The sequence below is a fragment of the Gadus macrocephalus genome, chromosome 8, assembly GCF_031168955.1.
Source record: "Gadus macrocephalus chromosome 8, ASM3116895v1".
NCBI lineage: Eukaryota > Metazoa > Chordata > Actinopteri > Gadiformes > Gadidae > Gadus > Gadus macrocephalus.
In genome coordinates, this window is record NC_082389.1 from 10263392 (window position 1) to 10285277 (window position 21886).

General features: G+C 50.1%; 2 protein-coding genes across 3 annotated transcripts; one reads left to right on the forward strand and one right to left on the reverse strand.

Moving 5' to 3' along the window:
• The first annotated feature begins 42 nt into the window (after positions 1-42).
• LOC132462938 (solute carrier organic anion transporter family member 5A1-like) lies at positions 43-14703 on the forward strand. The gene is made up of 10 exons (XM_060058725.1): positions 43-916; positions 1333-2562; positions 7604-7736; positions 7852-8054; positions 8247-8411; positions 8695-8893; positions 9718-9877; positions 10428-10672; positions 11253-11317; positions 11490-14703. The coding sequence occupies exons 2-10, from the start codon at positions 1671-1673 to the stop codon at positions 11960-11962; spliced, it is 2535 nt and encodes an 844-aa protein (XP_059914708.1). The 5' UTR covers positions 43-916; positions 1333-1670; the 3' UTR covers positions 11963-14703.
• A 3347-nt stretch (positions 14704-18050) lies between these two features.
• Positions 18051-20066, reverse strand: LOC132462952 (E3 ubiquitin/ISG15 ligase TRIM25-like). 2 transcript variants are annotated; one of them, XM_060058750.1, is made up of 2 exons: positions 18722-20066; positions 18051-18613 (listed from the first exon to the last, which is right to left on the reverse strand). In XM_060058750.1, exons 1-2 carry the CDS (start codon positions 19694-19696, stop codon positions 18053-18055), a joined length of 1536 nt encoding a protein of 511 aa, XP_059914733.1. In that variant the 5' UTR covers positions 19697-20066; the 3' UTR covers positions 18051-18052. The 2 variants fall into 2 exon arrangements, with proteins under 2 accessions (XP_059914733.1, XP_059914732.1); XM_060058749.1 differs by having other exon boundaries at positions 18051-20065.
• Between the last annotated feature and the right edge of the window lie 1820 nt (positions 20067-21886).

Below are 21886 nucleotides of genomic sequence, written 5' to 3' on the forward strand. Positions count from 1 at the left end.
CTAATTAAGTGATAAGTAGTAGTTCACTAAGTGATCAGTAGTAGTTCCCCTTGTGATTAGTAGTAGTTTCCTTAGTGATTAGTAGTAGTTCCCCTAAGTGATTACTAGAACTTCAGTAGGTGAGTAGTGGAAGTTCAGTGATTAGAAGTAAATCTGTATACATGGGGCCTTCTTTAGAACTTTAATTTGTATGATTCAAAAATGTATCATCACATATTGACATCTTATATTCAGCAATCTCACGCAACCCTTCCTCAGGTCAGACAAGGGTCTCCCACCCCTCAGGTCAGAGCAGTGGGACCTGCACAGAGGTTATCAGAGGGGGCATCACCTTATTGAATACTCTTCACGTTGTGGGTGCTTTTGTTCAGATCAACGTGACCTTATTTACAAAGATTGTAATTGATTTTCCATATTTAGAGAAGAATCGGAGCATAGGACACAAGGATGAGGAGTGAAAAGCAGCATAAGGAGGGGGGAGATGAATACACGAGGGAGACAGAGGGAGACGCCCGTATGAATAACGAGGAGATGAGCATCAGGGTGGAGAGACTAGGACGGGTGCAGCCAGCCTACATGAGGCCTACATGTTCCTACACGACGATCTGACAGACAGACACTATCTGTCAGTTTGACCAACTAACGAATGAAAACAAGGCCGGCGGAGGAGAGCGACATGGACCAATGGGAGCAGGCTCTTCCGCTAAGCCCCGCCCAGAGGAGTTAAAGCGCCGACCCTCCGCGGCGGCCGGACGGTCACTGCGGGGATTTGAGACCCTCCAGCCGGCTACAGGATAAACAACACCCCGGTGTTCGGTGTGTCCGCTGCGGAGGACACGACGCGGTAGCTGTGTTGCTGTCGGATGCTCTCATCCCATCGAGATAGAAAAGACGAAGCGTCTCACATCAATGCAAGGTTTGTGAATCTCTTATATCAGTGATTCCGTTATTTTCGTGTGCGGAGTTGGCTCGGCTTGCTAGCCGGGGAGGCTGCTAGCACCACGGCTAGCTCCGCGGCTAGCACCCCGGCTAGCTCCGCGGCTAACAGCCCGGCTAGCTGGGGGCTGTCAACACGGTGTGGACCAGCGGCACTGCGGCACTTCACCACTGCAGGCTCCCGCCCAGCACTCCACGTCTCAAGGCTCAGACTGTATCAATGTTCCACGTCTGTTCATTATGTAAAGTCTTTCACGGCAATTAGAACATTAAGTACTGATGGATGTGGCGGTCCAGCCACAAGGCTCGGTGCTTTGTGCCCTTGACACGGGGAGCGCATCCTCTCATCGCAGTCCAATGACCTCTTGGTTGTGTTGTGTTGTGTCGATGATGCAGGGCCGTCGGGACGAGGTGGTTTCTCCTCCCAGTGGGACCGACGGGGCCGTCATCTCTGCCCTGAAGAGCGCATGCTGGTCAGCCGTGAGATCAGATGGTGTCGGCAGAACAAGAGTGTGGCCCAGAAGATAAAACAAGCGAAGATAAAACAAACCGCATGTTGTTACTCCATCTCACCCAGATAAAGAAACGTCCTCAGACGGCTTCACTGAGAACATAGATGAGGTTCCAACCGGACTCGGGAGCGGTTTGATTGTTCATTGTATCGTGAAGTTTTGGCTCGAGAGAAACGCAACGGTTTAATCGTGTAGTAATTTGTTGGAAAAACCAAAGTGGAAATGAAAGTCGTGTCGGGACAGGATGACGGGGAGGAGATGGAGGAGCAGGCGGCAAACTCCAACCGGACCTCCCTGACGGAGGTGGCGCCCCTAGAGGAGACCCTGCTTTGCGGGTCGGTCCAGGTCAGCACGGAGCAGGACGGCACCGCCGCGCCCCCCCTGCCCCCCTCCCAGCACGAGACCCCTGCTGACCCGGACCCCCCGTCCGCCAGGACTGGCTCCTCCGCCCCCCCAGCCGCGCCCGCTCCACGGCGGGGGGGCGTGGTGCAGCGGGCGGGGCCGGGGGCAGCGCTGGCCACCCGGCTCGCTTGGCTCCGCCTCCCCCTGCGCGGGCGCGTGGCAGCCATGCTGGAGGACTCGCGCTGCTTCCTGTTCTGCATGAGCTACCTGACGTTCATCCAGTCGCTGATGGTGTCGGGCTACCTGAGCAGTGTCATCACCACCATCGAGAAGCGCTACAGCCTGCGCAGCTCGGAGTCGGGCCTGCTGGTCAGCTGCTTCGACATCGGCAGCCTGCTGGTCGTCGTCTTCATCTCCTACTTCGGGGGGCGGGGCCAGAGGCCTCGCTGGCTGGCGGTGGGAGGCGTCTTCATCGCAGTGGGCGCCGCCCTCTTCTCCCTGCCCCACTTCATCTCGCCGGCCTATCAGATCCAGGCGGTGAACTCGTCGCTGGGAAACGAGGGGCTGTGCTCAGTCAACAACGCCAGCGGGCGGGGCCGCACCGATGCGTCCTCCTGCCCCCGCGACCAGGAGGGCAACGAGCACAACCTGTATGTGGGGCTGTTCATCGTGGCCCAGATCCTGGTCGGCATGGGGTCCACGCCCATCTACACCCTGGGGCCCACCTACCTGGACGACAACTGCAAGAAGGAGAACGCCTCGCTCTACCTCGGTGAGACCCTCTGTTCTGCAACACGGGGGGCGGGGTTACCTGTAGTGGAGGGGGGGGGGGGGTTACCTGCAGGGGGAGGAGTCACCCGGGGGTCAACCTGTAGGGGGTGGGGTGACCTGGAGGTCAACTTGTAGGGGGTGGGGTTACCTGGTGGTTTACCTGTTGGGGGAGGAATCACCCGGGGGTCAACCTGTAGGGGGTGGGGTTACCTGGTGGTTTACCTGTAGGGGGTGGGGTTACCTGGTGGTTTACCTGTTGGGGGGTGGGGATACCTGGTGGTTTACCTGTAGGGGGTGGGGTTACCTGGTGGTTTACCTGTTGGGGGGTGGGGATACCTGGTGGTTTACCTGTAGAGGGGTGGGGTTACCTGGTGGTTTACCTGTTGGGGGGTGGGGTTACCTGGTGGTTTACCTGTTGGGGGGTGGGGATACCTGGTGGTTTACCTGTAGGGGGTGGGGTTACCTGGTGGTTTACCTGTTGGGGGAGGGATTCAAGGGCAGGGATCAGGATAGTCTTGAATCTTTGATCTATACTCATCTTTGCGACGTTGTTATTCGAAAATAAACACGAAAATAAAAAGGGGGTGTCTACAGATTCATGTCTAGATAACTAACCCCCGCCTACCTGCTCCTTAATGACGGTAAAAGCATCTACCGGATGACAAAATGGTCCAATAGCTCCCATCGCTGTTCTTAAATGAGGAACAGTCAGTTTTAAAACTGACTTATTTTAAGCATATTAAACCGTTCAGACTGGGAGCTATTCACTAATCACACCAACTGAACAAAGCGTTCCTATTGGGATGAGGTCTCTGTCGGCATCTCGGTTGGCCTCAAACCAGCATCCTGCTCGTTGCTCCCTGGCAGAGCAGCTGTAGGAGAGGAGGTGGGTGGTGGTGTCTGAAGGTCGCTGAGGCCTCAGACTGATCAGACGTAGAGGGAGGGCTGGAGGCAACAACAACAGCAGTGGTTGTGGATGGGAGGACGGTCACGTCTGCAGTCCGGACCCTCTGAGGCTGATCACTATCACACCTCCAGAGGTGTCTGTTGTCCTGAGCTTTAACTGAGCGACCATCTGTGCATGATCCAGGTTGATCCCAGCAGGATCTGGGTGGTGTAGATCGGGGTGGGGCAGATCTGGGTGGTGTAGATCGGGGTGGGGCAGATCGGGGTGGGGCAGATCAGGGTGGGGCAGATCGGGGTGGGGCAGATCGGGGTGGGGCAGATCGGGGTGGGGCAGATCGGGGTGGGGCAGATCGGGGTGGGGCAGATCAGGGTGGGGCAGATCGGGGTGGGGCAGATCAGGGTGGGGCAGATCGGGGTGGGGCAGATCGGGGTGGGGCAGATCGGGGTGGGGCAGATCGGGGTGTTGTAGATTAGGGTGGTGTAGATTAGGGTGGTGTAGATTAGGGTGGTGTAGATCAGCGTGGGGCAGATCAGGGTGCAGATCAGGGTGGGGCAGATCAGTGGGTCCCTCGCCGTGGTTCTGTTACCCCGCTGACCCGGTCCTGGTCAGTAATCTGGTCCAGGTCTCCAGACGTCCCCCGGTCTATCTGGGATACAGACCTCAGCTTCCTGCCAGCGCTCACCCGATTGGCCCTCATGGTTTCTGGGTCGGGGGCAATGCAGTACACTCTGTGCTCTGCTGTGGATCAGGGGTCAGTCGTAACACCCGGCCACAAAGGCCGGCTTCACCCCGAGCCAAAGTCCATCCGACCCATGAGCAGAACGCTGCTGGAGACTGGTGGAGTAGGTCGGTAGGACAGAACCCTATGACCCGTTGTACTGGTTGGACTTGTTGCATTATGGTGTAGTTGAGGTGGTACTAGTAGTATTATGGTTTAGCTGAGGTGGTACTGGTAGTATTGTGGTGTAGTTGAGGAGGTACTGGTAGTATTAGGGTGTAGCTGAGGTGGTACTGATAGTATTATGGTGTAGTTGAGGTACTGATAGTATTATGGTGTAGTTGAGGTACTGATAGTATTATGGTGTAGTTGAGGTACTGGTAGTATTATGGTGTAGTTTAGGTACTGGTAGTATTATGGTGTAGTTGAGGTACTGATAGTATTATGGTGTAGTTGAGGTACTGGTAGTATTATGGTGTAGTTGAGGTACTGATAGTATTATGGTGTAGTTGAGGTACTGGTCGTATTATGGTGTAGTTTAGGTACTGGTAGTATTATGGTGTAGTTGAGGTACTGATAGTATTATGGTGTAGTTGAGGTACTGATTGTATTATGGTGTAGTTTAGGTACTGGTAGTATTATGGTGTAGTTTAGGTACTGGTAGTATTATGGTGTAGTTTAGGTACTGGTAGTATTATGGTGTAGTTGAGGTACTGATTGTATTATGGTGTAGTTGAGGTACTGGTAGTATTATGGTGTAGTTGAGGTACTGGTAGTATTATGGTGTAGTTGAGGTACTGGTAGTATTATGGTGTAGTTGAGGTACTGGTAGTATTATGGTGTGGTTGAGGTACTGGTAGTATTATGGTGTAGTTGAGGTACTGGTAGTATTATGGTGTAGTTGAGGTACTGGTAGTATTATGGTGTAGTTGAGGTACTGGTAGTATTATGGTGTAGTTGAGGTACTGGTAGTATTATGGTGTAGTTGAGGTACTGGTAGTATTATGGTGTAGTTGAGGTACTGGTAGTATTATGGTGTAGTTGAGGTACTGGTAGTATTATGGTGTAGTTTAGGTACTGGTAGTATTATGGTGTAGTTGAGGTACTGGTAGTATTATGGTGTAGTTGAGGTACTGGTAGTATTATGGTGTAGTTGAGGTACTGGTAGTATTATGGTGTAGTTTAGGTACTGGTAGGGCTGGGCGATAAATCGAATTTCGATTTTAGCGTCAAACGATCACGAAACTAATTTAATCGAGTTTTCTATTTCTTTTATTATTTCTTTTACTTTTTTTTGGATAGCTGGATACATATCAGTATATTATTTTAGATTTTAACATTTTCTTTTTGACCATTTTGTGGATTTTTTTAAGGTGAAATTTAAAAGTTCTCAGTTACTAAGAGTTTTTGGGAGAGACATGCTGAATAAATACATAATGTTTTCAAACTCAAAAATAATTGTTTGAATTTCAAATATTTCAAATATTGACCAAAATAATCATGATTTAGATTTTTTCCATAATCTAGCAGCCCTAGGTACTGGTAGTATTAAGGAGTAGTTGAGGAGCTACTGGTAGTATTATGTTGTATTTGAGGGGGTGCTGGTAGTATTATGGTGTAGTTGAGGTGGTACTGGTAGTATTATGTTGTATTTGAGGGGGTGCTGGTAGTATTATGGTGTAGTTGAGGTGGTACTGGTAGTATTATGGTCTGGATTTAGGGCTAACAGATGGTCGTCGTGTTGCATAGAGAAAAGCCTGATTCAGCAGTTTGCCATGGCGATGCTGACATCCCATAGCACTTCATTGTGTCATCCACCCCCCCATGCCCTCTGTCTGCCTGTCTGCCTGTCTGCCTGTCTGTCTGTCTGCCTGTCAGCGCTCCTTTGTGGGATATGAACATATGACCTACATAGGATGTGATCCATCGACTGGGGTCCTGGTCTCATCACGGACCCCTGGGCCGCCAGAGCCTCACAGGCTCACACCCACACGCTGAGGGAATACTGTACTGTACTGTAGTACTACAGTACAGTAGTGTAGTACTGTACTGTAGTACTGTACTACTGTACAGTAGTACTGTACAGTAGTGTTGTACTGTAGTACCACTGTACTGTAGTACTACAGTACAGTAGTGTAGTACTGTACTGTAGTACTGTACTACTGTACAGTACTACAGTACAGTAGTGTTGTACTGTAGTACAGTACAGTAGTACCACTGTACTGTAGTACTACAGTACTGTACTGTAGTACTACTTTACTGTAGTACCACTATACTGTAGTACACTACAATTCTGTATTATTACTACTATACTATACTGTAGTACCTCTACTATACTTTCTTACCACTTTACTGTGTGTGTATGTTTAAGCAATAGATCACGACTGTGGTATGTGGTCATTATACCACTGTATACTGTACTGATTTAGGCCCCCCGTTGTATAAATATATTTATACAACGGGGGACCTAAATCCAGGACCTAAATCTAAAACGGCTACTTTGACTTTCTTGGTTTCTTTTTAAATGTAGTGTGTCTATGACTTTCGTTTCGCCATAACAGTAACCGTTGTATAAAAGCAATAGATCACTTCAGTCAGTGGCATGTGCTCATTATACCACTGTGAAGGGGGTCGCCAGCCCTCTGCTGCGCGTCGGGGCCGGACAACGCCCCTTGACAGTGGTATAATGAGCACATACCACAGCCTGGCGTGATCTATTGCTTAAGTGTGTGTGTGTGTGTGTGTGTGTGTGTGTGTGTGTGTGTGTGTGTGTGTGTGTGTGTGTGTGTGTGTGTGTGTGTGTGTGTGTGTGTGTGTGTGTGTGTGTGTGTGTGTGTGTGTGTGTGTGTGTGTGTGTGTGTGTGTGTACACACATATATATGTGTGTGTGTGTGTGTGTGTGTGTGTGTGTGTTAAAAAAAAAATATATGTATATATTTCTTTGGCTCAAAACAAAGAAGCAGTAGCCTGACTGCTATGTTCAAATGACATTTGTTCAAAGCAGTCTAAAGGACTGCTTAGATTTTAATTGCACTATAGGCTCTTTTTTTGTATCTTCCTGTTTTGATCAGTATATGCCAATGTTGTTATCAATAAAAAATCATTTGCACAAGGCAAGCCGATGCACTTCACCATGTTGATAAGAGAATTAAAACGAGAAGAATTAATGGGACACAGAAATCAAGGGATATTTAGCATAGAAAACGAATTTGCGATTAATCGCGATTAATGTGAGTTAACTATGACATTAATGCGATTAATCACGATTAAATATTTTAATCGCTTGACAGCTCTAATATATATATGTGTATATGTATATATATATGCTAGGGTGTTGCTGTGTTTGTGTAGATGTAGATAGAGATATGAAGGGGTCTTGGGCTGTACGTTGTGTTAAAGTTGTGTTGTGCCCCCCAGCCATCATGTACGTGATGGGGGCTCTGGGCCCGGCGGCCGGCTACCTGCTGGGGGGGGTCCTGATCGGCTTCTACGTGGACCCCAACACCGAGCTCACCATCGACCAGAGCGACCCCCACTTCATAGGCAACTGGTGTGTGTGTGTGTGTGAGGCACTGTGTGTGTGAGAGAGACACACACTGTGTGTGTGTGTGAGAGAGACACACACTGTGTGTGTGTGTGCTGACGCCGCCTCCCCCTCCCTCCAGGTGGAGTGGCTTCCTGCTGTGCTCCGTGGCCATGCTGCTGGTCATCTTCCCCATGTTCAGCTTCCCCAAGAAGCTGCCCCCCCGCCACAAGAAGAAGAGGAAGAGGGTGAAGGTGAGTCTGGACGAGCTGTCGGGGGAGGAGGAGGTCCTGAAGAAGAGTCCGCCCGTCTCCTCCGCCATGGGCTTCGGCCGCGACATCAAAGGTAGGCCTGGGTGCACTCGTGATGCCATCCTCCCACTCGTGATGCCATCCTCTCACTCGTGATGTCATCCTCTCACTCGTGATGTCATCCTTTCACTGAGGATGTCATCGTTTCCCATGTTGATGTGAGTCAGTCTGCAGCCTGTCTGTGTGTCCGTCTGGTTGATAACGGTCGCCCGTCCTCTCCCCTCAGACCTGCCGAAGGCTGCCATGCGCATCCTGAGTAACGTCACCTTCCTCTTCGTCAGCCTGTCCTACACGGCAGAGAGCGCCATTGTCACTGCCTTCATCACCTTCATCCCCAAGTTCATCGAGTCGCAGTTCGGCATCCCAGCGTCCAGCGCCAGCATCTACACCGGTGAGCACTGGTACCGCTTGTACCAGTACTGCTGGTACCTGGAGCGCTGGTACCGCTGCTACGTGGAGCACTATTATCTATACTGCTAGCCTCATCTATACAGCTTTTAGCTATACTGCTAGCATCATCTATATGGCTATTAGCTGTACGGCTAGCATCATCTATATGGCTATTGACTTAGTGCTAGCATCACCTATACCGCCAATAGCTATACTGCTAGCATCATGTATACGGCTGACGTCTCTAACTGGTGAGATGAGTGCTAACACGGTGCTGTCCCCAGGGGTGATCATCGTGCCCAGCGCGGGCGTGGGCATCGTGCTGGGCGGCTACATCATCAAGAAGCTGAAGCTGGGCGCCCGCGAGTCGGCTAAGCTGGCCATGATCTGCAGCGGCGTGTCTCTGCTCTGCTTCTCCACGCTCTTCATCGTGGGCTGTGAGAGCATCAACCTGGGGGGCATCAACATCCCCTACACCACCGGGTGAGCAGCCCGACACCACCTACACCCTAACCCCTACACCACCGGGTGAGCAGCCCGACACCACCCACACACCTACACCCTCACCCCTACACCACCGGGTGAGCAGCCCGACACCACCCACACACCTACACCCTCACCCCTACACCACCGGGTGAGCAGCCCGACACCACCCACACACCTACACCCTCACCCCTACACCACCGGGTGAGCAGCCCGACACCACCCACACACCTACACCCTAACCCCTACACCACCTACGGGTGAGCAGGCCTACACCAACCACAAAGCTACACCTACACCAACACCTCTTCACCACCGGGTTGAGCACACCTCCACCACCCACAACATACCTCCACCCACACCAGCGGGTGAGTGAGGTACACATTTATGCATAGCTAGACACACACCCTCCTCTCTAATACCTACCCGTCTCACCACCCTACCCGTCTCACCACCCTACCCGTCTCACCACCCTACCCGTCTCACCACCCTACCCGTCTCACCCCCTACCCGTCTCACCACCCTACCCGTCTCACCACCCTACCCGTCTCACCCCCTACCCGTCTCACCCTCCTACCCGTCTCACCCCCTACCCGTTTCACCCCCCTACCCGTCTCACCACCCTACCCGTCTCACCCCCTACCCATCTCACCACCCTACCCGTCTCACCACCCTACCCGTCTCACCCCCTACCCGTCTCACCACCCTACCCGTCTCACCACCCTACCCGTCTCACCCCCTACCCATCTCACCACCCTACCCGTCTCACCACCCTACCCGTCTCACCCCCTACCCGTCTCACCCCCCTACCCGTCTCCCTGCAGGCCCACCATGGCTATGGCCCAGAGGAACCTGACCGGGGGCTGCAACGTGAACTGCGGCTGTAAGATCCATGAATACGCCCCTGTCTGCGGCTCGGACGGCATCACCTACTTCAACCCCTGCCTGGCCGGCTGCAGCGCCGTGGCCAATGACAGCACAGGGGTATGGCCATATTCTAACATATCTTAACAGTGTTACATGTATATACATGACGCTCCTTAACAGGTATAACGTGTATTAACGTGTTCTTCACAGTGTAACGTGTATTAACGTGTTCCTCACAGTGTAACGTGTATTAACGTGTTCTTCACAGTATAACGTGTATTAACGTGTTCCTCACAGTATAACGTGTATTAACGTGTTCCTCACAGTATAACGTGTATTAACGTGTTCCTCACAGTATAACGTGTATTAACGTGTTCCTCACAGTATAACGTGTATTAACGTGTTCCTCACAGTATAACGTGTATTAACGTGTTCCTCACAGTATAACGTGTATTAACGTGTTCTTCACAGTATAACGTGTATTAACGTGTTCCTCACAGTATAACGTGTATTAACGTGTTCCTCACAGTATAACGTGTATTAACGTGTTCCTCACAGTATAACGTGTATTAACGTGTTCCTCACAGTATAACGTGTATTAACGTGTTCCTCACAGTGTAACGTGTATTAACGTGTTCTTCGTGTGTATGACATCGTCCTCCCCCAGATCCGGAATTACTCAGACTGTGCGTGCGTTCAGAGCCGCCAGGTTATCACGCCTTCGACCCACGGGCAAGGCACCAACCAGCTGCAACTAGTCATCGTCAAGACCTACCTCAACGAGAACGGATTCGCGCTCGCCGGGAAGTGTGAGCGCGCCTGCAGCACCCTCATCCCCTTCCTCATCTTCCTCTTCATCGTCACGCTCATCACGGCCTGCGCCCAGCCCTCCGCCATTATCGTCACGCTCAGGTGAGGACGCACCGCTCACTGGACCGGGTCACTGAACCGGGTCACTGGACTGGCCCACTGGACCGGGTCACTGAACCGGGTCACTGGACTGGCCCACTGGACCGGGTCACTGGACCGGGTCACTGAACCGGGTCACTGGACCGGCCCACTGGACCGGGTCACTGGACCGGCCCACTGGACCGGGTCACTGGACCGGGTCACTGGACCGGGTCACTGGACCGGCCCACTGGACCGGCCCACTGGACCGGGTCACTGGACCGGCCCACTGGACCGGCCCACTGGACCGGGTCACTGAACCGGGTCACTGGACCGGCCCACTGGACCGGCCCACTGGACCGGCCCACTGGACCGGGTCACTGGACCGGCCCACTGGACCGGCCCACTGGACCGGCCCACTGGACCGGGTCACTGAACCGGGTCACTGGACCGGCCCACTGGACCGGGTCACTGAACCGGGTCACTGGACCGGCCCACTGGACCGGCCCACTGGACCGGCCCACTGGACCGGGTCACTGGACCGGGTCATGAATCAGCTCACGTGCATGGTAGTTGTGTGTTAATTGTGTGTGCGCGTATGCAGGTCGGTGGCGGAGCAGGAGAGACCGTTCGCTCTGGGGATGCAGTTTGTTCTGCTACGGACCCTCGGTAAGACCCACGGGGGGGGGGGGGGGGGGGGGGGGGGCGGGGATGATCAGTGTCCTGTTAACTAACCAGTGTAACTTGTCTAGACCAGTAGAACCAGTGTATGAGTGTAACCCAGTAGAACCAGTGTATGAGTGTGACCCAGTATAACCAGTCTAACCCCCTTTGTCCCCAGCCTACATCCCCACCCCCATCTACTTCGGCGCCGTCATCGACACCACGTGCATGCTGTGGCAGCAGGACTGCGGCGTGCACGGCTCCTGCTGGGAGTACGACGTGACCTCGCTGCGCTTCGTGTACTTCGGCCTGGCCGCCAGCCTCAAGTGTCTGGCCTTCCTGTTCATCGTGCTCACCTGGTACTCCATCAAGTACCGCGAGGAGCGCGTGGAGCGCTGGCTGAAGCGCCACCTGCCCCCCTCCCACGCCGTTGGGGGGGTGTGCCACCCTGGGGGCCTGAAGGGCCACGCCCGCACACGCTCCTGCCCCGTCAACATGCCGGCCCGCGCCCTGGCCCCGCCCCCGCCCGCCGCCACCCTCAACCGCGGCGTCAGCACCCAGAGTTGCCCCGGCAACGAGCTGAAGGCAGCGCCCCCAGCGGGCCCGCCCGGCGCCGCCCGCTCCCTGGAGGGGGTCTCGGTCCGGGTGTGAGGGGCCCCGCCAAATTCCTGACCGCACGGCCCCCGGGATTGGCCGACGACCGCTCGGCCCCCCTGCTCTGATTGGTGGACACACCCCCCCATATAAGGTGTGCCTTTTAACACACACACACACACACACCCACACTCACACTCACACTCACACTCACACACACACAGGCCTCAGTGTTACTATGGTCACCCCGGGGCCCAGAAGAATCATGTCAGCATCCAGCTTTTTTCTCGCCGCGGTTACGATTGGGTGTACATTTGACCAAGTGTACCCTGAACCAGGCAGCAGGACCCGGTACCTGGTCCAGCTCCCCGGGTGGACTACCGGGACCCGGGGAGGACTACCGGGACCGTGGACCTCCATACCAATGCGGTCTTCAAACTGCCCACTTGCCAAAGCGCCAACTTGGGACTTTGTACCGCAATGGATTCTGGGAAAGGAGGCTAAACGAGAGGACTTCCTGCCAGGGCAACTCCTTTCTACCCCCTTTTCATCCACCAATCACAGCCTGCCGCCCGGTTCTTGGTAATGCTGTCATCTGCCCGCGGCTACACCCTGAGGGACCTCCCGCGTTGAGACAGAACCACGCCGTCACGTGACCGCAGCACGGCCTCCACACCCCTCAGACCGGCCCGCGGCCAATAGGGGCTCAGAGATCCCTGTCCGATTATTATTGGATGGATCAGGTCAGTACCTAGAGTAGACCCGCCTGTCCACTAGGGGGCGCTGGAATCTGCAGACTGGACGAGGAAACATGGAGGATATTAAAGAGAGGGTTCTCGCCTGTGTGTTAGGATAGAGGTTGTCCAATTCCCTTTGTTTTATCTGAATTTCTCCCTTGCTGGTAAATACTTTTTGTAAAAACGATAAAGAAACTGACCGGCTCGAGAGATAAATGAGCTCCCCCGCTCCGGGCATTGGGGTGACTGATTCCTCCTTGGAGGAAATCTCTGTATAAAGGCAATATTGGTGTGCTCTGGCGCCGCCTGCTGGTGGGTTTGGTACAACATGTAAATAAGGGCAGGTCATCCTGTGTCATGACGCATCCATCTTGATCTAAACATCAGAGGCCCGTGGAGAAAGGGAGGAGGCCTCATCCATTCAGGTGTGATTAGTTCTGTAGAAATGTTGTGAACCTGAACAAACCGTTTTAGACGCGATTTAAAGTGTGCTTATTTTGCAAGCCCGTTTTTTCAAAGTACACGAAGGAGATGGATTTCACCTCGCTCCCAGACGTGTTGGATGAGAAGGTGTGGAGGTTGAAGTGGACGTTTGGAACAGATCATATTCAGGGTGAGACCATGTAATGTAGAAATGTGTTTAGTAGAAGCTCATGTGTGATTAATTACACTCACTCAATTTACTCTGCTTGAATGTTCACCGTTCAAAATAAACAAACTAAAACTGTTGAGCTACGGAAGGCTAAGGAGATATGCGTACGATTTACTCATCTGTAGCTCATAACATGGCAACAATCCATCAATTCTCGTTAGACCTGACACTAGCGTCCCACACAGCACTAGTTACGCTTAAATGGACATGACTCTAGCGTGTCTTCATGACTACCGTGTCTTCATGACTAGTGTGTTGACATGACTACCGTGTCTTCATGACTAGTGTGTTGACATGACTACCGTGTCTTCATGATTCTAGCGTGTTGTCTTCATGACTCTAGTGTGTTGTCTTCATGACTCTAGCGTGTTGTCTTCATGACTCTAGAATGTTGTCTTCATGACTATAGCGTGTTGACATGACTCTAGTGTGTTGACAAGACTAGCGTGTTGTCTTCATGACTTTAGCGTGTTGACGTCGATGTAAGTGACCTGTAGACAAATAGGGTTAGAAGGGCAGATCGTACACATGGTCATTTTAAGGAACGGTGTTTATGGTCTATGGTTTCGCAAAATATCTGCCAACCATAATGGTGGAAAATAATAATTATGGTTTCAATGGCATGGCTAGTGCTGAATAGGACGGTAGTAGAGGAGGCCTCATCACCTCGTCGTCATGTGTTCAACTGCAGAGAACAAAGAAAAAACAAGTTCCGCTCTAACTCACGTCACCACCTACTAACCAATAAATACCACCTGCTGAATACCCCAGTACAAACTACTGCACCACTGGTACAAACTACTGCACCCACTGGTACAAACTACTGCGCCCACTGGAACAGACTACTGCGCCCACTGGAACAAACTACTGAGCTCACTGGTGCGAACTACGGTCATTTTATCCACGTTTTATTCTTTTGAACCCAGGTTAGTTATTCTTGAGCCACACAGCACACCAGTCTACAACATAGTCCGATATGCTAGCTGACAGGTCCAGGATAGGTCTAGATGACCTGGTTAACAGTGACGCATATATACAGTGAAATATACATACTGTGTAACTGATAATGAAACCTGGGCCCAATATTTAGTACACTGTTGGAAATGTGCTTTTAAACGGCTCTGTTCCCCTGCTAACCTGAAGCATTGTTTAACTTTATACACTATTTGCCCCAAACCCGAGTTACCTTACTGCAGGCGAGACCAGAGGCGGCCATTTGGTTCGCCTTCTCAGGCCGAATGTAACGTGAAGCCTCACTTTCACCTCCTATTCTTTTCTTGTTTTGGTGATCAGTGCTCTCAGAAAAACAGGGTTGGGTTTGGAACAAACACATCGAGGGGTTAATGTCGATTATTTGTGGACACACTGTTAACGGCGGCCTCGGAAAATAAATAAAGCAGTGTTACCGATCTGTGTGGTTCCTTTGGTCTCTGAGCTGATGTCGCTATCCATTTGTATGGTACGCCCACCAGTACGAGTCGTAAGGTGTTATTCTCGCAGCTTTCTTGCGGTATTCCACAGAGGAACGCCCACTTTTGGTCGGTCCCACTCGGGATTCTGAGTAGACCGAGTTCAGTGAAGCTGAAAATTTACGTCACGTTCTTGCTAGAGCAGGTCAAACCTACCAGCGTACCATACAAATGGATAGCATCATAAATAACGTGAGACTTATTGTGTGTTCCAGATGCCTCGTACACAACAAGCATGAGTTGCAAAGTGGGAAATCTCCCAGCTTTCTTGCGGCATTTCACAGAGCCACTCCCCCTTTGGGTCAGTACCACTCGGTATTCTGAGAGTAGACCGAGTTTAGTGTAACTGACCGTGCGAGTCACAAAAATGACTGCTCACATGAAGAGATGTTTTTTCTTGCTTTTAAATGCAAGAGGGGGGGGGGGGGGAGGGAGCTTCTCCAAGGGAGCCTTCAGAGGTCGGAGCTGGTGTGTGAATTGTGAATGTGAAGTATGTGTAATCATTTCATCGTATGCGTTTATCTGGGAGAGTTGGACGGGAAGGGAGGAGAGGTGTACGGTGGTCGTTCAGAACTTGCTGCTAATGCCAGCAATGAGGGTCCTATATATTCTTATCTGCGGGGGAGAACTACATGTTAGGGTGCCTTCCCTTCCATGAGACGCTAGAATTTAACCGGCTGGGGAGTCTTCTGGTCGGTTAGAGCACTAGCTGGTGGAGCCACCAGGGGACGCCATTGAGCCACCAGGGGACGCCATTGAGCGTAAAGTACAAACCACCAGGAGAGGCTGAGCCAACGCAATAGACGGCACTGCTACAGCTCAACCTTTAGACTCACTGCAGATGATCAACACATTTTATTGTCCAATATCATAATTATAGCATTACAATACTCTGTTAACTGATATGAAAGGTCACAAACTATATAGTTGCATCATTTAAAATAAGGAGATGCATTTAAGAACACAAAATGACAGATTTTTTGAATTTAATCTTTAGTGGCACTATTAACACAAATTAACTTGTCAAATGCTAAGAAAATAACAATCTTAATCCAATCAAAGATACAATTAATGCCTCATTTGATTTGACTTTAAAGTATCATTTTCAAATATATAAATTTATAATCAAGTCATTAAATGTAATAAATAATTAGGATCCATGCTAAGGCAGAATTCTTTAGTGGTAATCACAGAAACAAAAACTGAATACATAACTGATAAACCTTCTGTTGATATGTGAATAATATTTAAAGTCCATCGCAGAAGGAAACCATTCGTCCTGAATGGTTTCATAGGAGTAGAGCTGTGAGCGTTAACAGGTGCAGCCATCATAAGACACAGGAGGAATCCATTCTCCTGTGTCTCTCGGCCCTATTCTCGAGAGACCAGCAGTGACGTATACAACTCGTGTCAGAGACTCATTCATGAGTCAGCTAAAGACACTCCAACCTGCACCAATGACTTTTTCATCCCACAGACTAAAAGACAATACACATTTAATAATATCCTGTGTGTATTCATATACATACCCATATATGAATGATTCAATAGTCACAATTGTTGACTCTGACCCGATTCCCCAAAAAATTTTTACTCTATTTATAATGCTCTGGCACTGAATCATGTGTTAACCTATAGCTGCAGAGGGCAACACTGTCATGTGTTAACCTATCTGTGACTTTATTTACTGATCTCGTCCCCCAATAACTCTTAGTCTTAACCCTAAATATGAAGATAAAGTGAAAAAGTTACACAGTTGTCAGCCTGGTTCTCCAGCCACGTAAAAGTGTCCGTAGAAAGGGACTCGTAATGCAAAGGCGACGCGTAAAGCCGCTCCTCCTTTCCTGTCGGCATATTGGCAGTGAATATGCCGTATGAACGCCTTTCTCGCTGCGGGTGGGGGCTTGGGTAGAGATGTTGCTGCACTGTTTCCACAGAGACAACGCATCGATAACATCATGAGCAGTTCTAACTGGAGAGAAAGTGAAATCCGCGAGCTGCTGATCATGTAAGGGAAGGTGATGCAGTCGTATTAAACAAAGACGTTGAAAGATGGTGCGATCTACGAGAGAGACGCAGAGGAACTGTACGCCTTTGACAGGATAAAAAACAAGTGGTCAGCAAAATAAAGAATATGTTGGCGTTTTTGCACTTGTAAATAATCGCGTTTGTAGCCTACACTCAGACTGAACTCATTCTTGCATGCGGGTAACTTCATTCATAAAAAAAAAATAAAGACTTATAAAGAGGTCTAGACTCTGTGGGCAGCCCCGCCTTCTCCAGTGAACCAAGAAAGCCCGCGCCGTGACGAACGGGGGATTTTACCCCTCAGTTTTACACAGGAAACTTGAGATAAGACAGTGAAATCGCCGGGCATGCCAAGCTTCGACCGAACCGGCTTGGCAGTGTAGAAAGGCCTTATGCTGGAGAGATGGCAGTAGCGCGCACCTAAAAAAAGCAGCCAACCAACACAACACACACACACACACCACGGCGGGTGCTGACTGACCACACACACACACACACACACACACACACACACACACACACACACACACACACACACACACACACACACACACACACACACACACACACACACACACACACACACACACACACCGCGGCGGGTGCTGATTGACTGCGCGCCCACACACGCACACCATGGCGGGTGCTGACTGACTGCGCACACACACAAACATCGGTTCCTAGCCTACTCAGCGTTAGAAGCTAGCTGTAGGCGAAGTAGCCTCATCAGAGACTCTACTTGCGTTAAACAGCAAAGTCTCAGAGCTTCGCGTCTTAAATCTTTTGTGGACTTTTGTCAACAGCTCCTGCCTTTCTCTGCGCGCAGTATCACACAAAAAATACGTAATGTTGGGTCGCCATGGTTATTGTATCCAGGCCATAGGGGGGGGGGTTACGTTTCATTTAATTTTGCATAGTTTCCAATAACTCCCGCTCGCGAATTTTAAAATAAACTCGCCTCCCGCTCAGCCCCTCGCAGCTTATGCTTGACGGTGATGAGTGTGTCTTCCGGGAGTAGTAGCAGGATTTGATGCATTTAAATTCAAAAACGGTTGTGAAAGAAAAAAAAGTTCACTGTATCCGGCCCTTTACCTTTAAGCTAACAGATACGGATATTCGATATTCTAAAAATATAACTTTTTTAGAATATCGAATATATAACGAATCGAATATATAATTTCTGAAAATTCTGGTGGTCCAGATATTATTTCTTGCGGGCCAGTTATGGCCCACGGGCCTCCAGTTGCCGACCCGTGTTTACCTACAAGTTTCGTAGGTAGCAGAACTCTGCAGTGCCTCCAGTTCTTAGACCAACCAGCCAAAGTCCATCCAGCCAAAGTCCAGCATAGAGGGGCTTTGTGAATGTGGTCTTGACCTTGTGGAGCAGAGTCATGGTGTCAGAGATGCTGTAGAAACAGAGAGTACCGGCCCTGTAGTCCAGGTACACCCCCACTCTGGAGGGAGGAGGGCCTGGGATACGAATGGGGATTCTGTCATGTTGAAATTGTACAATATTCGGCTGAATAATCAAAGCCCAAGATTGTCTGTCTTTTCCAAACCCTTGATGATCCCATGAGCTGTCCTTGTATCCCACGTTGATAGTGACAAACCCTGCTCTCCACTTCACCTCCCAGTAATGCCGTCCAGTCAGACTCTCTTTACTCCGACACCCCCCTGCTGTCCCGCCTCGTTGTGTTACTCCTCGGTCACCTGGAGTCAGAAGTAGGTGAGTGGTGCTTGGGTCAATGCTCAATTCACATGAATATGTTAATAATTGGGCTCTGGTGTGCAGCTGTTCAGAGGGTAAGACTTCCACCGGAGCCTCTGCTAGTGAAAGCTGGGCGCTGTTGTCTTTGAGAAATAGCGCCAGTTTATCCTTCATCTCTACGAGAGCCACAGTTCCGTCGTTGAAGCGCTGTGTTGTACGGACGTCTCTGGTGGGTCGGGCTGTGGACCTCCTGATAGAATAGTTCCAGGGGTATTTCTGTAGAAAGGTGATGTGACTCTGTGTCTGGGAGAGACGATCCAGGTCAGCTCCACTCCCCTTCATCTGGACCAGCTCCTGCTCCAGGTTCTTCCTCAGGTCCCGGACCCGCTTCAGTCCAGCTTCCTGCTCAGTCCTAGTCTCTGCTGTTACTTCAGACCTCTGTCTCTCAACGGAACGGATAAGGTCAACAAACATCTCATCAGCACGTCTCACTGCTTCATCAGCAAACCGGTTGATGGAGACCATCTCCTGTTGAAGAACCTCAAGGTCTTGTTCAACCTCCTTGACTCTTGCCTGTGTAGCTCTCTGATATCCGCTGAGCTCCTTCTGACGTTCATTTCTCTCAGCTTCGGCTGAAACTGTGTCGTGGCTTCTGTGTTCATCAAGGAAACACAAATGACAGATAGCTTGTCGGTCTTGGCGGCAAAAAATATTCATGACCTCGTTGTGACGGGGGCAGATGTTGTCCTGAAGGTCGGCTGCTGGTTCCACCAGCTTGTGTCTCTTCAACCCAGCGACTAGATAGTGACTCTGGAGGTGATCCTCACAGTAAGAAACCTGACACACCAGACAGGTCTTGATGGCCTTCATCTTCCTCCCCGTACAGACATCACAGCCCACGTCTTCAGGTCCATCATAGCAGTGTTCAGGGGGAGTGTCTTGCAGTTGTGTTCTCTTGAGATCCTCCATGACATTGGCGAGAATGGTGGTCTTTACCACAGCTGGTCTTGTTTTGAAGGTCTTTCTGCACTCGGGACAGCTGTAGACTCCCTTCAAAGCCTGATTGTCCCAGTGTTGTCTGATACAGTCCAAACAGTAGCTGTGGCCACAAGCGAGAGTCCCTGGATTACACAGCGGATCCAGACATATTGAACAGCAGTATCTGTCCCGGTCCAGGAGAGACTTTTGCTGCGCCATTGCACTTCCATCAGCAGCCAATGACTGAATGTTGACTGACTGTAAGTTTTGACTCCCCTGTAATTCCTGCTCATAAACTTCACTTCCTTATCTGAAACACCCAGCTCCCAGCTTGTAAACCAACCCCAGAGTCTGAGTGTTGTGGAAGTTCACACTCAGACTCATAGCTAGCTCAAAGTTCAGACAGATTAAACATGAACTAGTTCATGTTCATAGTTCACAATTTGGAATTTGAACTAAGTTCAGTCCCAGAAAACGAACGTTCTTGTTAATTTCTTATTCTTTTATATTATTTTCCCTTCTTAACCTACTCACCCTTCTTACCCTACTCACCCTTCTTACCCTACTCACCCTTCTTACCCTACTCCCCCTTCTAACCTATCTCACCCTTCTCCCCCTCCTTACCCTCCTCACCCTTCTCACCCTTCTTACCCTTCTTACTCAACTTTCTTGTAATGATCGTCATTAAGTCGTGATTATTTCCCCAGACTGGTCGGATGCTTTGCTTCAATGTCTTTTTAGATCCGTTGCCGATATGACTGACGGTCTGAGTCATTTCCTCAGACCCGGCGGGCACAATTTGAATAAAAACAAGTGTTTTTTACCGTTCAGTGTTGGCTACGTTGTTGTTATTGTTTTAAGCAGACATGCTGGCAGCTGGTAAACAGTCTGTGAGCGTCCTTCACTATCACAAGAACGAATGACGCTCACACACACGTTCAGCTGCTAACATCTCTGTTCAATAGCTGTTAACAGGGTTAGTGGCTACTGAACAGACCCGTTAGAACTCCTCCTGGAGCCTCTAGCAGAGGACTGGCTGAAGCCAAAGTACAAACAACCAGGAGAGGCTGAGCCAACGCTTAGATCGCACTGCTACATCTCAACCTTTAGACTCACTGTGCAGATGATCAAAACATTTTATTGTCCAATATCCTAATTAATACAATACTCTGTTAACTGATATGAACGGTCACAAACTGTAAAGTAGCATCATTTTAAAGCATGAGATGAATTTAAGAAAATGAAATTACAGATTTTTAGGATTTAATCTTTATTGCCACTATTTATACAATTTAACTTATCAAATGCTAGGGAAATAATGACAATCCTCATCCAAACCAATATACAATGAATGGCTCAATTTGCTTTGTTTTCGTATTATCATTAAAAAATATTTCCATTTCTATTATCAAGTCATTCAATGTAATAATTCATTAGGATCCAAGCTAAGGCAGGCTCCTTGCTCGCGCTGCTGGTATGAAATGCTTGCCCTGGTTGCAGCTTTCACTACACAGCAGCAGGAGTTGGTTGGGCTTCAAGTGCCGAGAAAGCTTGTACACAACCCAAACCCTGTCTGGACTCATGTGATATGAGGCTGTAACCCATTACCTGGAAGACGATAGGATAGGGGAGAGGACTAACAAACCAACTCCAAAACTCCAGAAACCAGAAATGGTGGAAGGTTGGGCTTGGGGCTAGCAACCCCAACTTGCAAAATCCTACATGCTACAGAAACGTGGATGAAAACTAAAAAATCCTTGGAGAGGAAGACTCTTCAGCGTCCCAAGCTAAAGAAACAATGACGACGCACATGGAAAACCGCAAGGAGACAGTGCGTCCGAAGCTTCTTCTGACCCCTAGACAACCCACCACCATGGCAACATGGAACATGAGGACCATGTATGCAGGAGGAAAGACAGCAGTGATAGCAGAGGAGATGAGGAGGTACAATCTATCCTTGGTCTGGGTGAAACCAGATGGCTTCAGACAGGGCAGGTCAAGCTGGTGAGCAGAGACTTGATACTGTACTCCGGGAACCCAGATGACTCTGCACCACATAAAGAGGGAGTAGCATTCATGCTTTCCACACACTCAGAAGAAAAAGCTAATCAATTACAAAGCAGGCCCTGACATGGAACCCACAAGGCAAGAGAAAGAGGGGAAGACCTAGAGCCACCTGGAGAAGAACCACAGGGCAGGAGATGAAGACGAAAGGGCAGACATGGCATCAGAAGACCAAAGAGGATGGAGGGGTTTCATCGATGGCCTATGTTCCCTATACAGCAAAACCAGATGACATAACTGATAAACCTCCCGTTGTGATATGAACCATATTTAAAGTCATCTCACCAGGAAACCATTGTGGCTGGAATGATGGCAGCTGTATTCATCCTAAATGGTTGTCGGGAG